We start from the raw sequence: 17,348 nt of genomic DNA, 5'->3' as shown, positions 1-17,348 counted from the left end.
AGCCATACTAGGGCACACTCTTCTGTTCATGTTCATTTTAAGGACCTACTATGTGTCAGGCATTATGGAGATAAAGATGTCTGGGAATAAGAGATGATGGTGAGGATGATATAAACCAAAGAGTTGCCTTCAAGTTGATTGTGACTTATGGCAACCCTATGTTGTCAGAGTAGAACTGTGCTCCATAAACTTATCAATGACTGATTTTTTCAGAAGTAGATTGCCAAGCCTTTCTTCCAAGGTGCCTCTGGGTGGACTCAAACCACCAACCTTTCGATTAGCAGCTGAATGTGTTTACCTTTTTCACTACCCACAGACTCCAACGGTGCTATATAAGACTAGTACCAGCAGGTTACACCCATACAAGGCTCACCACGTGCCTGGTAAAACACTGTCTAGGCATTAGATCATTTAAGCTTTGTAACAGTTCTGAGGTGGGTGTTAATTTTAGCCCTATTTTCCAGATGAGGAACGTGAGGCACAGAGATGTTAGGTAACTTGCTCAAGTTTATACAGCTACTAACTGCTCAAACCAGGACAAATGAGAAAGCTCGTCTGTCCTCTAAGCTATCTAGGGAAGTCAACATTTAAGTGCACCATTTTAATGCCCAGCATATCAAAAGTTGCATTTCATGCCATTTGGCAATGTTAGGACAATTTAAAGCATTTCCTTTTGATGAGGGGAAACTGAGGCAGGCCTTGGGCCCTGAGTTCCAGTATTCTCATGTCTTCCTTGTGACCAGCGCAATCTCCTCTTTCCTTCTGCTGATGTCAGGTTCTCGACAACCTGGACACCCATCTGAAGAAGTCGGAATACTTTCGCTTCCTCTGGTTTCCGCACAGTGAGAACGTCAGTGTCATCTACCAGGACCACACCAACAAGGTAGATGCATGTGTCATTCCTGTCCTGACACGGTGTCCATCCCCTTCCCACTGGGGAGCAGATTGTCTGGGGCAGGTCCCTAAGGAGTAGGTGGCTGCAGGCGACAAGCACAGATCCTCCCTGTCTACACACACAACGTGCAGTTGCACCCATTCCCAGACTGGTCAGCTCCCAGAACGTGGGATACTTCTTATCACCTTGACGACTAATTATATGTGACAGGAAAAATAAGAGTGACCATCAATGATCATGAGGAAAGAAGCAGAAAAGGCCAGGGGGTGAAAGGAAGAAGGAAGCTGGGCCATGAGAGTGTCCCATGTACCACCAAGTAGGGATGTGTAGGGGTGGTCAAGGGACAGCCTGGATGTGAGAGAAGGGAGCAGAGGACAGGATAGGATAACCTAGACTGCCAGAAAGCTGATCTAGACCTCAGAAGTCATCTAATACTGCCCACCTTCCCTCCAAGTCTCCTATTTTGAAGTCAAAGAAATGGATAATTTTGTCTATCCCCCATGTCATTAGCAAATACACTGTTTCCAGGAGAAGAAAACAAAGCCATCGCTTATAGGACAAACCTCGATGGGACAGAGTCAGGCAAAGGCCATGAAATCTGCTATGTGTAAGGGGCTGGTATGGAGTTCAGAATGGGTGATCTCTGGACACCATCATCTTTGGATCATAGGCTCTGAAGAGCAGGGCCAGATGTAAATTTTTTAGTCTCATGCAAACTAACTAAATAAATAAGTAGCATGAAATATAAGGGGTAGGATGTGAGAATTGTCTGTGCCACCATGAAGTGAGGCTTTCACTTGTCCTGGCATTTGGGTTACCCTCCCCCTCCCTGCTCCCCATATCCCCTTCATATACACAGCCACCCCCAGGGACACATAGCCCTCTAAGGGGAACTATGCTGCATATGTCAGAAGAGGGCTCTATCTGACCCCAAATTGATTACAAATTCTGTTTCTCAGCCCCCCTCTTCCTCAGCCAACTGGTTTTGGGACTATGCCATTGGATTCTATTTGCTGGAGTTCCTGCTTTGGATCAGGTAAGAATGCAATGGTACCTTTTTCTGGCATCTACTATATGCTGTTGTGAATGTAGTCCATTAGAAGAGTAACATCCCTACCTTTATGTCTGCAAATTTACCTGTCTCCTGGGCCTAGAACAATGATTTTCAACCTAGACTATATATTCAAATTAGCTGGGAAACTTTTGAAAAAACAGCAACGCCCAGGCCCCACTCTGACCCACAGGTGATTCAAATGTGCAGCTAGGATTGAGAACCACATTATCCTGCTGTCTACCTCCTTCCTGGCCTCATATCTGTGCTCATACATGTAACTGTCAGTGATGAAGGTCTTGTAGGGCTTTGAAAGGTGACTTTATTCAGCCAAGATATGGAATGACGTCTTACAAATAATTATGAAGTATTTCATGCATACAAGATAATATAGGCCACAGATATTTAAAGTATAAAGAATAGTATAGTAAGCACCTATGTACTCACCATCAACTGAAGAAATGAAGCAACACTAGTACAATCGGAGCCCCCTTTTTGTGATTCCCAGGTCGCAACCCCCGCTCACCTACCTGAAATTTATGCTTATCATTCTCTTGCTTGTATTTATACTCTGGTTTAATGAATCCTAAAATAACAAATTTATTAGTTCACCTATGTTAGTGAGATTTATCTGTGTCAATGTGTATAGCTTTAATTATTCATTGTTGCTGTATTTATGACAATGTGTATTTATACAATGTATGTATTTATTCTTATTCTTGTTGATGGACATTTGGATTATTTCCAGAATTTTTTTCCATTACAAATAATATTGCTGTGAGCATTCTGAAACATTTTACTGATGCATTTTTTATCTTGAGTATATACCGACAAGTGGAATTCCTGGGTCAAGTACGAGCTTCTTCAGCTTTATTGGATAATTCTAACTTCTTTTCCAAAGTGGTTATAACAAGTTAATTCCTCCATCATTGTAAAATTCTCTGTGCTCCACAGGTTTGTCAAAATTGGGACTGTAAGACATTTAAAATTTGGTCTGATGGGTACTACATGACATATCATCACGGTTTTTCATTCTTATTTCTCTGATTACTACTAAGGTTTTCAGTTTATTGATCATTCCCCGTCTGTGAAGTGCCTATTTATACCTTTTTTTTTTTTTTCTTTTTCTGTTGGGTTGTTTTTCTTTCGTAAGATTTTATTTTTATATGTTTTGAACACTACTTCTTTGTTATTGCAAACATCTCCCAGTTTGTGTCTTGCCTTTAATTTTTATAGTGTCTTAATGTGCAGACATATTTAATTTTAATGTATTCAAATTTATCCATATATTCTTTTGTCTTTGGGACTTTCGCGTCCAATGAAGAAATCCTTTCCTACCCCAAGGTCATAAAAATACTCTGTTTTATTTTTGCTTTTACATTTACAAGCCTTTAACAAGCCTGTCTTTTGGGTAAAGTAGTCAAACAATTTTAATTTTTTCAAATGGTAACCAGTTTTCCTAAAGCTATTTTTTTTAATTTTGTTGTGCTTTAAGTGAAAGTTTACAAATCAAGTCAGCCTCTCATACACAAATTTATATACACCTTGCTATATACTCCTAGATGCTCTCCCCCTAATGAGATAGCACACACCTTCCCTCCACTCTCTCTTTTCGTGTCCATTCAGCCAGCTTCTGACACCCTCTGCCCTCTCATCTCCCCTTCAGACAGGAGAAGCCTGCAGAGTCTCATGTGTCTACTTGATCCAAGAAGCTCACTCCTCACAAGAATTATTTTCTATACCATAGTCCAGTCCAATCCCTGTCTGAAGAGTTTGCTTTGGGAATGGCTTCTGTCTTGGGCTAAGAGAAGGTCTGAGGAGCATGACCTCCAGGGTGCTTCTAGTCTCAGTCAGACCATTAAGTCTGATCTTTTTATGAGAATTTAGTGTCTGCGTCCCACTGCACTGCTGCTCCCTCAGGGGTTCTCTGTTGTGTTCCCTATCAGGGCAGTCGTCAGTTGTAGCCAGGCACCATCTAGTCTTCTGGTCCCAGGCTAATGTAGGCTCTGGCTTATGTGGCCCTTTCTGTCTCTTGGGCCCATAATTACCTTGTGTCTTTGGTGTTCTTCGTTCTCCTTTGCTCCAGGTGGGTTGAGACCAATTCATATGTCTTTGATGGGCACTTGCTAACACTTAAGAACTCAGATGCCCCTCACCAAAGTGGAATGCAGAATGTTTTCTTAATAGATTTTATTATGCCAATAGTCTTAGATGTCCCCTGAAACCATGGTCCCCAAAGCCCCGCCCCTGCTACGCTGGCCTTCGAAGCATTCAGTTTATTCAGGAAACTAATTTGCTTCTGGTTTAGTCCAGTTGTGCTCACCTCTCCTGTATTGTATACTGCCTTTCCCTTCACCTAAAGTAGTTCTTAACTACTATCTAATTAGAGAAAACCCTTCTCCCTCCCTTCCTCCCTTCCCACTCTCTTACACTTCAAAGCATGTTTTCTTCTCTGTTTAAACTATCTCTTGAGTTCTTATAAGAGTGGTCTCATACAATATTTGTCCTTTTGCAATTGACTAATTTCACTCAGTGTAATGCCTTCCAGGTTCCTCCATGTTATGAAATGTTTCACAGATTCCTCACTGTTCTTTATTGATGCGTAGTATTCCATTGTGTGAATATACCATAATTCATTTATCCATTCATCTGTTGATGGGCCCCTTGGTTGCTTCCATCTTTTTGCTATTGTACACAGTGCTGCAATGAACATGGGGGTGAATATATCTGTTCGTGTAAAGGCTTTTATTTCTCTAGGATATATTCCCAGGAGTGGGATTGCTGGATCATATGATAGTTCTAGTTTTTTAAGGAAGTGACAAATCGATTTCCAAAGTGGTTGTACCATTTTACATTCCCACCAGCTGTGTATAAGTGTTGCAGTCTCTCCACAACCTCTCCAACATTTATTATTTTGTATTTTTTGGATTAATGTCAGCCTTGTTGGAGTGAGATGGAATCTCATTATAGTTTTGATTTGCATTTCTCTAATGGCTAATGATCATGAGCATTTCCTCATGTATCTGTTAGCCACCTGAGTGTCTTCTTTAGTAAAGTGCCTGTTCATATTTTTTGCCCATTTTTTAATTGGTTTATTTGTCTTTTTGTAGTTGAGTGTTTGCAGTATCATGTAGATTTTAGAGATCAGATGCTGATCAGAAATAGCATAGCTAAAACCATTTTCCCAGTTTATAGGTAATCTTTTTACTCTTTTGGTGAAGTCTTTGGATGAGCATAGGTGTTTGATTTCTAGGAGCTCCCAGTTATCTAGTTTCTCTTCTGTATTGTTAGTAATGTTTTGTATACTGTTTATGCCATGTATTAGGGCTCCTAGCTTTGTCCCTATTTTTTCTTCCATGATCTTTATCATTTTAGAATTTATATTTAGGTCTTTGATCCATTTTGAGTTCGTTTTTGTGCATGGCATGAGGTATGGGTCTTGTTTCATTTTTTTGCAGATGGATATCCAGTTATGCCAGCACCATTTCTTAAGGAGACTATTTTTCCCCATTTAACTGATTTTGAGCCTTTGTCAAATGTCAGCTGCTCATATGTGGATAGACTCATGTCTAGATTCTCAACTCTTTTCCATTGGTCTATGTATCTGTTGTTGTACCAGTACCAGGCTGTTTTGACTAGCTGTATAATAGGTTCTAAAATCAGGTAGAATGAGGCCTCCTACTTTGTTCTTCTTTTTCAGTAACGCTTTACTTATCTGCAATCTTTTTCCCTTCCATATGAAGTTGGTGATTTGTTTCTCTATCTCATCAAAAAATGTCATTGGGATTTGCATTGGAATTGCATTGTATCTATAGATCGCTTTTGGTAGAATAGACGTTTTTACAATGTTAAGTCTTTCTATCCATGAGCAAGGTATATTTTTCCACTTACATTACAGGTCTCTTGGTTTCTTGCAGTAGTATCTTGTAGTTTTCTTTGTATAGGTCTTTTACATCTCTGGTAAGACTTATTCCTAAGTATTTTATCTTCTTGGGGGCTACTGGAAATGGCATTGATTTGGTGATTTCTTCTTCGATGTTCTTTTTGTTGGTGTAGAGGAATCCAACTGATTTTTGTATGTTTATCTTGTATCCTGGCACTCTGCTGAACTCTTCTATTAGTTTCAGTAGTTTTCTTGAGGATTCTTTAGGGTTTTCTGTGTATAAGATCATGTCATCTGCAAATAGAGATACTTTTACTTCTTCCTTACCATTCTGGATGCTCTTTATTTATCTAGCCTAATTGCTCTGGCTAGGACCTCCAGCACAATGTTGAGTAAGAGTGGTGATAAAGGGCATCCTTGTCTTGTTCCCAATCTCAGGGGGAATGCTTTCGGACTCTCTCCATTTAGGATGATGTTGGCTGTTGGCTTTGTATAAATGTCCTTTATTATGTTGAGGAGTTTTCCTTCTATTCCTATTTTGCTGAGCGTTTTTATCATGAATGGCTGTTGAACTTTGTCAAATGTGTTTTCTGCATCAATTGATAAGATCATGTGGTTCTTATCTTTTGTTTTATTTATATGATGGATTACTTTAATTGTTTTTCTTATGTTGAGCCATCCCTGCATACCTGGTATGAATCCCACTTGGTCATGGTAGATTATTTTTTTGATATGTGGTTGAATTCTATTGGCTAGAATTTTGTTGATGATTTTTGCATTTAAGTTCATTAGAGATATAGGTTTGTAATTTTCTTTCTCTGTGGTGTCTTTACCTGATTTCGGTATCAGGGATATGCTGGCTTCATAGAATGAGTTTGGGAGTATTTCATCCTTTTCTATGCTCTGAAATACCTTTAGTAGTAATGGTGTTAACTCTTCTCTGACAGTTTGGTAGAACTCTGCAGTTCAGTTTCCAAGTGTTTGATTTCTTTTCCCTGCTTTTTCTGTTATTGATTTCCACTTTTATGGCCTTATGACCAGAGAAGATGCTTTGTAATATTTCAATGTTTTGAATTCTGCTAAGGCTTGCTTTATGACCTAATATGTGGTCTATTCTAGAGAATGTTCCATGTGCACTAGAAAAGAAAGTATACTTGGCTGCTGTTGGGTACAGTGTTCTGTATATGTCTACGAGGTCAAGTTGGTTGATTGTGGCATTTACATCTTCTGTGTTTTTATTGGACTTCTTTCTGGATGTCCTACCCTTCACTGAAAGTGGCGTGTTGAGTCTCCTACTGTAATTGTGGAGCTGTTTATCTCACTTTTCAATGCGCTGTCATCGGGTGCATAGACATTTAATATGGTTATATCCTCCTGGTATATTGTCCCTTTCAATATATATGTCATTATATATAGTGTCCTTCCTTATCCTTTGTGTTGGATTTAACTTTAAAAAAATCTGTTTTGTCAGAAATTAATATTGCCACTCCTGCTCTTTTTTGATTGCTGTTTGCTTGATATATTTTCTTCCATCCTTTGAGTTTTAGTTTGTTTGTGTCTCTAAGTCTAAGGTGTGTATCTTGTAGGCAGCATATAGACGGGTCATGTTTTTTTATCCATTCTGCCTCTCTCTGTCCCTTTATTGGTGCATTTAGACCATTTATATTCAGAGTAATTGTGCATAGGTATGAGTTTAGTGCTGTCATTTTGATATCTTTTTTGTGTGTTGTCGACAGTTTCTTTTTCCCACCTAATTTTTTATGCTGAGTAGTTTATCTTTATATATTGTCTTTTCCTCTTATTCATTGTTGTTGATTTTGTTTCTGCTGATTCTGTTTTTTTTTTTTTCTTGTATTTTATTTTGATGACTAGGATTATTAGTCTCCTTTGTGGTTACCTTAATATTTATCACTATTTTTCTAAGTTTAAACCTAACTTTTATTCTTTATATTGACTTGTCTTCCTCTCCATATGAAAGACCTATGACTACGTTCCTTAGTTCCTCTTTATTGCTCTATTGTTGTCTTCTTTTACATAGTAACATCACTGTTTTCCTGTTTTTTTAATCTTGATTTATTTTTGTGATTTCCGTATCTGAGTTGACATCTGATTGCTCTGTCCAGTGTTCTAACCTTGGGTTGATACCTGACATTATTGATTTTCTAACCAAAGAAATCCCTTTAGTATATCTTGTAGTTTTGGCTTGGTATTACAAATTCCCTAAACTTCTGTTTATCTGGAAATGTCCTAATTTCACCTTCATATTTGAAAGACAGTTTTGCTGGATGTATGATTCTTGGCTGGCAATTTTTTTCCTTCAATTTTTTATATAAGTCATCCCATTGCCTTCTTGCCTGCATGGTTTCTGCTGAGTAGTCCAAGCTTATTCTCATTGACTGTCCTTTGTAAGTGACTTTTCGTTTATCCCTAGCTGCTCTTAAAATTCTCTCTTTATCTTTGGTTTTAGCAAGTTTGATTATAATATGTTTTAGAGACTTTCTTTTAACATCTACTTTATGTGGAGTTTGATGAGCATCTTGGATAGATACCTTCTCATCTTTCATGATATCAGGGAAGTTGTCTGCCAACAAATCTTCAACAATTCTCTCTGTATTTTCTGTTATCCCTCCCTGTTCTAGTAGTCCAATCACTCATAGGTTATTTCTCTTGTTAGAGTCCCACGTGATTCTTAAGATGTCTTCATTTTTTAAAATTCTTTTATGTGATTTTTCTTCAAATATATTGGTGCCAAGTGCTTTATCTTCAATCTCACCAATTCTGCCTTCTACTTGCTCAATTCTGCTCCTCTGACTTTCTATTCAGTTGTCTAATTCAGTAATTTTATTGTTAATCTTTTGAATTTCTGATCGCTGTCTCTCTATGGATTCTTGCAGCTTGTTACATTTTTCATCATGTTCTTGAATAGCCTTTTTAATTTCTTCGACTACTTTATCTGCGTTTTCTTTGGCTTGTTCTGTGTATTGCCTGATCTCCTTCCTAATCTCGTTCCTGATGCCTTGAAGAGTTCTGTACATTAATCTTTTGTATTTTGCATCAGGTAATTCCAGGAAGCCACCTTCATTCAGAAGATCCCTTTATTCTTTATTTTGAGAGCTTGTTGAAGCAATCATGGTCTGCTTCTTTATGTGACTTGATATCGACTGTTGTCTCTGAGCCATCTATAAGCTATTGTACTAGTTTGTTTTATGTTTGCTTACTGTATCCTAGCTGCTTGCTTTGTTTTGTTTTGATATGCCCAGATGGGTTGCTTGAGTGAGCTAGCTTGATTATTTTCTTCTTTGAAGCTCTGATGTCCTGTCACCAGATGGCTAGAGCTGCTATCATGTATATCAGCCTAGGAGTCCTTTCACTTTTCTTGTGTGGATTGAGCTCAAGTGTCCAGGTAGTTGGTCATCGAGTGTGTGGTACAGGCTCTGTCCTACAGTCTTAGAGGGGCAGGGGTGACTGGCGTAGGTACCGGTATCAGGCTGCAGCAGGGGGTCACCCTCTGAACAAGGCGGGGGGCTGACAACCATCTCTGAGTGTCTGTGAGGAAAGCACATCCCTGTTCCCTAGAATGCACAGGTGGGTGGGTTCTGCAGATGGACCTTGGGCACCCAATGCTTTTGGTTGTAAGGACCGGGGGTACCAGTTATCCTTGGACCTCTGTCGCATGTGGCTGGGTGACCTGAGTGGGGCCACCAGTCCTTAGGCTCCTAAGGTGGGTAGGCGAGTATCCTGTTTAACAGGCAAAGTGGTTTCAAACATCAAACACTCACCTCTCCACCACACAGCTGAAACAGTTGCAGTCTGCCAACAAGGGCCTATTCTCCTGAAATAGGCCCACACAGGTCCGTGCAGGAGGGAAAGCTATTCAAAGTCCACGGACCGTTTATGCTTTGGTAGGGGCCGCTTCTGTCCTGAGCTTTCCAGGTTAGTGTAGCTGGAAAATTATCTTTCCTGCCAATTGTGAACTTATTCCTTCTCCAAGGCTGGGAGAATGGCTCATGGTGCTTAGAGGGCCTGTCTCAGGCCCAGAGAAATCAACAGTCACCGAAGCCACCTTGGGGAGGTGAGGCGTGGTAAAATATATGCAAGTACTTAGCTTTTGCTGAGAGCGCCGTTCTTCTCTGGTTCTGGAGGTGTGAGTAGGCAGTGCAGCTGGCTGTTTCTCCCTGAGGAAACTGTGACCAAACACTACTACTAGCCTGCCACAGTCACTCCCAGGAATGCAGCCTGAGGGATCCCACTGATTCAGGTCCGGTAAATCTTCTCCCTGCCACTCAGCCCGTTTTCTAACTTTGCCTTTGATGTTCAGGGCTCCTAGCTTGTCATAAATATAATTGTTTCACTTGTTTTTTCAGGTCTTTATAGTGAGAGGGATCGCCAGAAGCATCTCGTTATTCTGGCATCTTGGCCCCGCCTCTTCCTAGCACTATTTAATGATTCGTTCTTACATCAGTGATCTGTTCTCTTTCCTATCTTGCATACCAAATTTCCACATATATGTGGGCCTGTTTCTGCCATCTCTGTCTGTATCATTAGTCTACACTGTCATAATTATAATAAGGCTTGATATCTGTTAAAGTAAGTTCCCCTACTCCCCCCCTGCCCTTTTTTTTTCCAGAAGTGTTTTGGTTGTTCTTGACCCTTTGCTGAAATTTATATTGAGTTCATGTTCCTGTCTGCCCTTCACCGCTCAGTTTCCCTGCATTTCCTGGCCGCAGTTTGTCTGTTATATAGAAGGCTGGTGAGAGGTGTTTGCTGAAGCTCTGGGAATTGCAGTGACAGTCCTTGTGATTTAAGGGAAATTCCACAGTGTAGGGCTGTGAGTACTTCATTTTCTCCTCTCCCTGGGATCTTAGAACCTTCCCCATGAGGACTCAAGTCCTGGCCTAACTCCTCTCTGACCTCTGTCATCCCAGAACCTTTCCGCAGGATGTCATAAATCACGTTTTTTGTTTGTTTGTTTCCCATGTAAGTATCCCCATTTGGCACACCCCAGTCAGTGTAAATACCCCTATTGGGCACACCCTGGTGTAGTATCCCCATTGGCATACCCCAGTAATGTGCAGCAGCCCATGTATGAAAGCAGGCTTAGGATGGGGATGCAGTTGGACCTGGCATGGAAGCTCTCAGACTTTGTAAATGGACAAAGAGATGTCTTGTCATTGCATTTGCCTACTTATGTAATATGTGAGGACAGCAGGGAGACAGGAGCCAGGTCATGCAGAGTTTATAGGCCAAGCTAAGGGCTAGTAGGAAGTCATTAGAAGGGTTTTAAGGAGGGAGTGTTTTACAATGACCCTTGTGGCTATAGTGTGGAGAATGGATTGGAAGAAGCAGGAATAGAGGTAGGGAGGAGCTGCTGCAGTAATCCATATGAATGATGACTATGGCAAGGTAGTGGCAGTAGAGATGGAGAGAAGTGGATGGATGGATGGATTCAAGATATAATTAAAAGTGTCCAGAGCTGAGAACAAATAAATAGCAGGTGTCCTCAGGCATGGGGGGCTAGTTCTCTAGGCTTCTTAATAAGGGTTTATCTTAGACGGACCCTTGGTCAAAGTCACTTCCAAAGACAGAGTAGCCCAGTGATGCCAGGACTGTAGACTTATATTCCCAATATGGCAATGGGAGCAAGGCACAGTATAATTTTCATAAAATGTGTACCCCACGGAGAATGTTCCCATCATGGAGCTTTATTCTGAATCAATTTTCCAATGGTGGGGGAAAAAACAGGGATCTTTCTGCCTAGGATTTCATTTTGTCCCTTTCTGACGTTCACATCTCATCTCCTCCAGGAGGTCTTCCCTACTTGCTCCCAAGCCGAGCAAAGCTCCACAGTCTCCTGTGTACACCCAGAGTGTCTCACAGGGCTGGAGCATCTTGAGGGAGCTGCCTGAGTCTGATTCATCCTCTTAACAAAGCATCTGGCACAGACAAGGGCACTTGGTGGATGAGTGTAACCTGGGTGGATTTTTTGCTAGAGAGACTCAATCTCAGCATTTTATAGCAGGAAAGTACAGTGATTATTACCTGAACCCTGAGGTTCAACTCCTTGGCTTCACATTCCTACTTCAAATATGCCACCCTGTAGCCGGGCAGAGTGGGGCAAGCTACATAACCTGTGCATTCCTCAGTTTCCTTACCTGTAGAATGGAGATAGTAAGGAATAGATCTCATAGAGTTTCAAGGATTAAATGAGATAATGTAAAGCTCTTAGCCCGATGCTTAACACAGAGAGAGTGCAATATATGTGGGCTATTACCCTCACTACAAGCACTGCGAATTATACTTCTCTGCTTCTTGCTTCCCCTGGCTCTTTGCTCAAAGAGGAAAGCTCTGCCTAAGGGTCCTGGAGAGCCAACTTGGCGATGCCAGAGTGCATCTGTAGATTATTTGTCCCCAGGTCATATCTAGTCTGCCTTCTAAGTATATCTTGACTGCATCCACATCTCATCACCACACTCATCACTGTCTACTCTTGGACTGCCACACAGCTTCCCTTCTCGTCTCCCTTCCTCTATTCCTACCCTCCCACACAGCAGCCAGGCTAGTTATTCTGGAGACAAATTAGGTCACACCACCCCCGGACTATAGGCAAATGGGAGCTTTATTAAGGTACAATTTACATGCCTCACAATTCACCTTTTTAAGTGTAGAATTCAGTGGTTTTAAGTATATTCAGAATGTTAAGAAACCATCACCACAATCTAATTTTAGAACATTTTCATCACGCCAAAAAGAAATCCCAAATCCATTAGCAGTCGCTCTTCAGTCCCTCCCTCAAGCCCCTGGCAAGCACTAATTTACTTTCTGCCTCTGGATTTGCCTATTCTGAACAATTCATATTAATTGGATCATACAATGTGCAGTCTTTTGTGACTGGTTTCTTTCACTTAGCATAATGTTTTTGAGGTTCATCGATATTGTAGCATCTATCAATACTTTGTTCCTTTCATGGCAGAATAGTATTCCATTGTATGTATATACCACATTTGTTTATCCGTTCATCAGTTGATAGACATTTGGGTTTTTTCTAGTTTTTAGCTATTCTGACTAATGGTACTGTGAACATTCATGTACAGTTTTTGTATGGACATGTTTTTAATTCTCTTGGGTATATACCTAGAGGAAACCCTGGCGGCATAGTGGTTAAGTGCTATGGCTGCTAATCAAAAGGTCGGCTGTTCGAACCCACCAGGCACTCCTTGGAAACTCCATGGGGCAGTTCTACTCTGCCCTGTAGAATTGCTATGAGTCGAAATCGACTCGATGGCAGTGGGTTTGTTTTTTTTGGTTTTATACACCTAGATGTGGAATTGCTGGGTTATAGGGTAGCTCTATGTTTAACTTTTGAGTAACTGACAAAGGTTTTCCAGAGTGGCTGTACCATTTTCCATCCCGACCAGCAGTGTGTGAAAGATTTTAATTTCTCCACATCCTCACCAACACTTATTATTGTCTGTCTTTTTTATTTAAGCCATCATAGTAGATGCAGATGTAGTAATGGCTGCAATAAGGTACTCAAACTTAGCTACAATTGTGAGGCTGGCACAGGAGCAAGCAACATTTCATTCTGTTACACACAGAGTCTCTAGGAGTTGGAACCAACTCAACAATACCTAATAACAACAACAGTAGATGTAAAGTAACATCTCATTATGGTTTTGGTTTGCATTTGCATGTGATTCTTGGCCGTTTGTATATCTTCTCTAGAGAAATGTGTATTCAAATCCTTTGCCTATTTTTAAATTGAGTTATTGTCTTTTTATCATTGAATTATAAGAATTCCTTATATATTTTGGATATATTCTGCATATAAATCCTTTATCGGATATACGATTTACAAATATTTTCTTCCATTCTGTGAGTTATCTATTCACTTTTTTGACTGTGTCTTTGAAGCACAAAAGCTTTTAATTTTGATGAAGTCCAATTTATCTATTTTTTATTTTGCTGCTTGTGCTTTTGGTATTAGACCTAAGAAACCATTGCCTAACCCAAGTTCAGAAAGATTTATACCTATGTTGCCTTCTAAGAATTTTATAGTTTTAGCTTTTACATTTCTCTTATTATTGTACAGGGTGTGAGGTAGGGGTCCAACTACATTCTTTTGCATGTAGATATTGAATTGTCCCAGCACCATTTGTTGAAAAGACTATTCTTCCCCCCATTGAATTATCTTGTTATCCTTTTCAAAAATAAATTGGCTATAAATGTGAGGGTTTATTTCTGGATTCTCAATTATAGTCCATTGATCTGTATGTCTATCCTTATGCCAGTTCTACACTATCTTTATTACTGGAGTTTTATAATGAGTTTTTAAATCAGAAAGTTTGAGTTAGTGCATCTGATCCCAGGGCTGGCACTCTTTAACACTTTCCTCTTCCCGCCCTGCTAAGCACAGAACTAAATTAGAGTTCATTGCAGAATTTCTGAGACCAAGCCTTTGCTCCTGCTGTTCCTTCTTCCTGGAAGGCCTTTCCCTTAAGGATCCACCTGGTAAATTCCCAGTCACCCCACCACGCTCAGCTCAGACCTCCCATTCCTTCTCTGGGTTACTCAAGCCACACAGATACTCCCTCTTTGTGTTCCTCACTTTTTATGCAAACCACAAAGCCACCCGCTGCACCATAATTCTAGGCTTTTTCCTCTGGCTCCCAACTAGAAGGGACTAGGAAGACGGCCTCCTTCATCTTCATATTGCCAACACCAGTACAGGGCCTAGCACAAAGGGACTACTTGGTGAAATGGAAGAATAAATGGGTGAAATGTTCAAGGCCTGTGGAAAAGGGGATAAATATTTAATGGACAAACTTTGAAAGGACTCAAACTAGGAGGAATTTCTAAATTTCACTAAATAATCAGAGTCAGCTCAACAGAACTGGTCTTAGCTCTGGAATTTTGAATGATGTTTGGAAAATATATAAGCAGCCATTTCTTTGGGGTGTTATCACAAGTGTGATACCACAAGTGGCACAGTGATTAAAACTTGGCTACAAACCAAAAAGTGGATAGTTCGAATCCACCAGCTGCTCCTCGGAAACCCTATGGGGCAGTTCTGCTCTGTCCTATAGGGTCGCTATGAGTCAGAATCAACTCGATGGCAACGGGTTTGGTTTTGGATAAAGCAATAGAGGTTTCAGTCTGGAGTGGAAGGTGGCTGCATGCATAGCTGTAGATTCTAGTCCCAAATAGGGACATAAAGGTCAGTTCCAGCACTGCCCTGGCTGGGGGCATCTGCCTACGGTTCAGTGCCTAATACTACTTGGTCAGCATGAATTTAGTCCAAGGGTGAGCCTATATATCTGTACCTATATATACATAACTACAACCATTTATATGTATCTATAACTACATAGGAAACCCTGGTGGCATAGTGGTTAAGTGCTACCGCTGCTAACGAAGAGGTCAGCAGTTCGAATCCGCCAGGCGCTCCTTGGAAACTCTATCGGGCAGTTCTACTCTGTCCTATAGGGTCACTATGAGTTGGAATCGACTTGACAGCAGTGGGTTTGGTATAACTACATAACTGCACATTTTTGTGTGCGTGTGTGTATATATATATACTTATATATATATATAAACCAAAAAACCCAAACCCACTGCTGTCGAGTCGACTCCGACTCATAGCGACCCTGAAGAACAGAGTAGAACTGCCTGATAACGATTTCCAAGGAGCATCTGGTGGATTTCAACTGCCGAACTTTTGGTTAGCAACCAAGCTCTTAACCACTGGACCACCAGGGCCATATATAAATCTCTCCAGAAGGCTGTAAATCTCTACAGAGGCGGCTGTAAATCTCTACAGAGGCTACTGCCGCACATGTCTCCTGCAAAGCCTCTGGTGGTTTCAGACCACTGATCTTTTGGCTATGTCAATCACTTTGACCACTGCACCACCAGGGCTCTATCTCTCTATCTATATATGTGTGTATGTATATATACGTTGTTGTTAGGTGCCATCAAGTTGGTTCCAACTCATAGCGACCCTATGCACAACAGAACGAAACACTGCCTGGTCTTGCGCCATCCTCACAATTGTTCTTATGCTTGAGCCCATTGTTGCAGTCACTGTGTCAATCCATCTCGTTAAGAGTCTTCCTCCTTTTCACTGAACCTCTACTTTACCAAGCCTGATGTCCTTCTCCAGGGACTGGTCCCTCATGATAACATGTCCAGAGTCTGTGAGACAAAGTCTCACCATTCTTGTTTCTAAGGAGCACTCTGGCTGTACTTCTTCCAAGACAAATTTGTTTGTCCTTCTGGCAGTCCATGGTATATTCAATATTCTTCACCAACACCATAATTCAAAGGTGTCATTTCTTCTTCAGTCTTCCCTATTTGTTGCCCAGATTTCATGTGCATATGAGGTGACTAAAAGCACCATGGCTTGGGTCAGACACACCTTAGTCCTTAAAGTGGCATCTATGGTTTTTAACATTTTAAAAAGGTCTTTTGCAGCAGATTTGTCCAATGCAGTATATCATTTGATTTCTCGACTGCTGCTTTCATGGGCACTGATTGTGGATCCAAGTAAAATGAAATCCTTGACAACTTCAATCTTTTCTCTGTTTATCATGATGTTGCTTATTGGTCTAATTGGGAAAATTTTTGTTTTCTTTATCTTGAGGTGTAATCCATACTGAAGAGCCATACTTTGATCTTCATTAGTAAGTGCTTCAAATCCTTTCCACTTTCAGCAAGCAAAGTTGTGGCATCTGCATAGCGCAGGTTGTTAATAAGACTTCCACCAACCTGATGCCCCATTCTTCTTCACATAATCCAGGTTCTCAGATTATTTGCTCAGCATACAGATTGAATAAGTGTGGCGAAAGGACACAGCCCTGATGCATACCTTTCCTGACATTAAACCACACAGTAGCCTCTTGTTCTGTTTGAACAACTGCCTCTTGGTCATGAGCACAATTAAGTGTTCTGGAATTTCTATTCTTCTCAATGTTATCCATAATTTGTTATGATCCACACAGTCCAACGCCTTTGCATAGTCAATAAAACACAGGTAAACATCCTTCTGGTGTTCTCTGCTTTCAGCCAAGATCCATCTGACATCAGCAATGATATCCTTTGTTCCATGTCCTCTTCTGAATCCAGCTTGAATTTCTGGCAGTTCCCTGTCGATACACTGCTGCAACAGCTTTTGAATGATTGCCAGCAAAATTTTACTTGTGTGTGATATTAATGACATTGTTCGATAATTTCCACATTCTGTCGGAAGACCTTTCTTCGGAATAGGTTTAAATATGGATCTCTTCCAGTTGTTTGGCCAGGTAGCTGTCTTTCAAATTTCTTGGCATAGACTAGTGAGCACTTCCAGCCCTGCATCCGTTTGTTGAAACATCTCAGTTGGTATTCCATCAATTCCTGGAGCCTTGCTTTTCACAAGTGTCTTCAGTGCAGCTTGGACTTCTTCCTTCAGTACCATTGGTTTTTAATCATATGCTACCTCCTGAAATGGTTGAATGTCAACCAATTGCTTTTGGTACAGTGGC

General features: G+C 40.7%; 1 protein-coding gene across 1 annotated transcript in view; it reads left to right on the top strand.

The window, feature by feature from the left end:
- LOC126065470 (L-gulonolactone oxidase) overlaps nt 1-17,348 on the top strand; it is a 50,190-nt gene that overhangs the window by 23,838 nt on the left and 9,004 nt on the right. The window contains exons 7-8 of the mRNA XM_049865493.1: nt 776-883; nt 1,855-1,931. Of these exons, the coding sequence (XP_049721450.1) occupies nt 776-883; nt 1,855-1,931 (185 nt within the window). The remainder of the gene's footprint in view (nt 1-775; nt 884-1,854; nt 1,932-17,348) is intronic.

Source organism: Elephas maximus, chromosome 22 (genome assembly GCF_024166365.1).
Source record: "Elephas maximus indicus isolate mEleMax1 chromosome 22, mEleMax1 primary haplotype, whole genome shotgun sequence".
Lineage (NCBI taxonomy): Eukaryota > Metazoa > Chordata > Mammalia > Proboscidea > Elephantidae > Elephas > Elephas maximus.
This window is presented reverse-complemented; position numbering and strand designations above follow the sequence as displayed.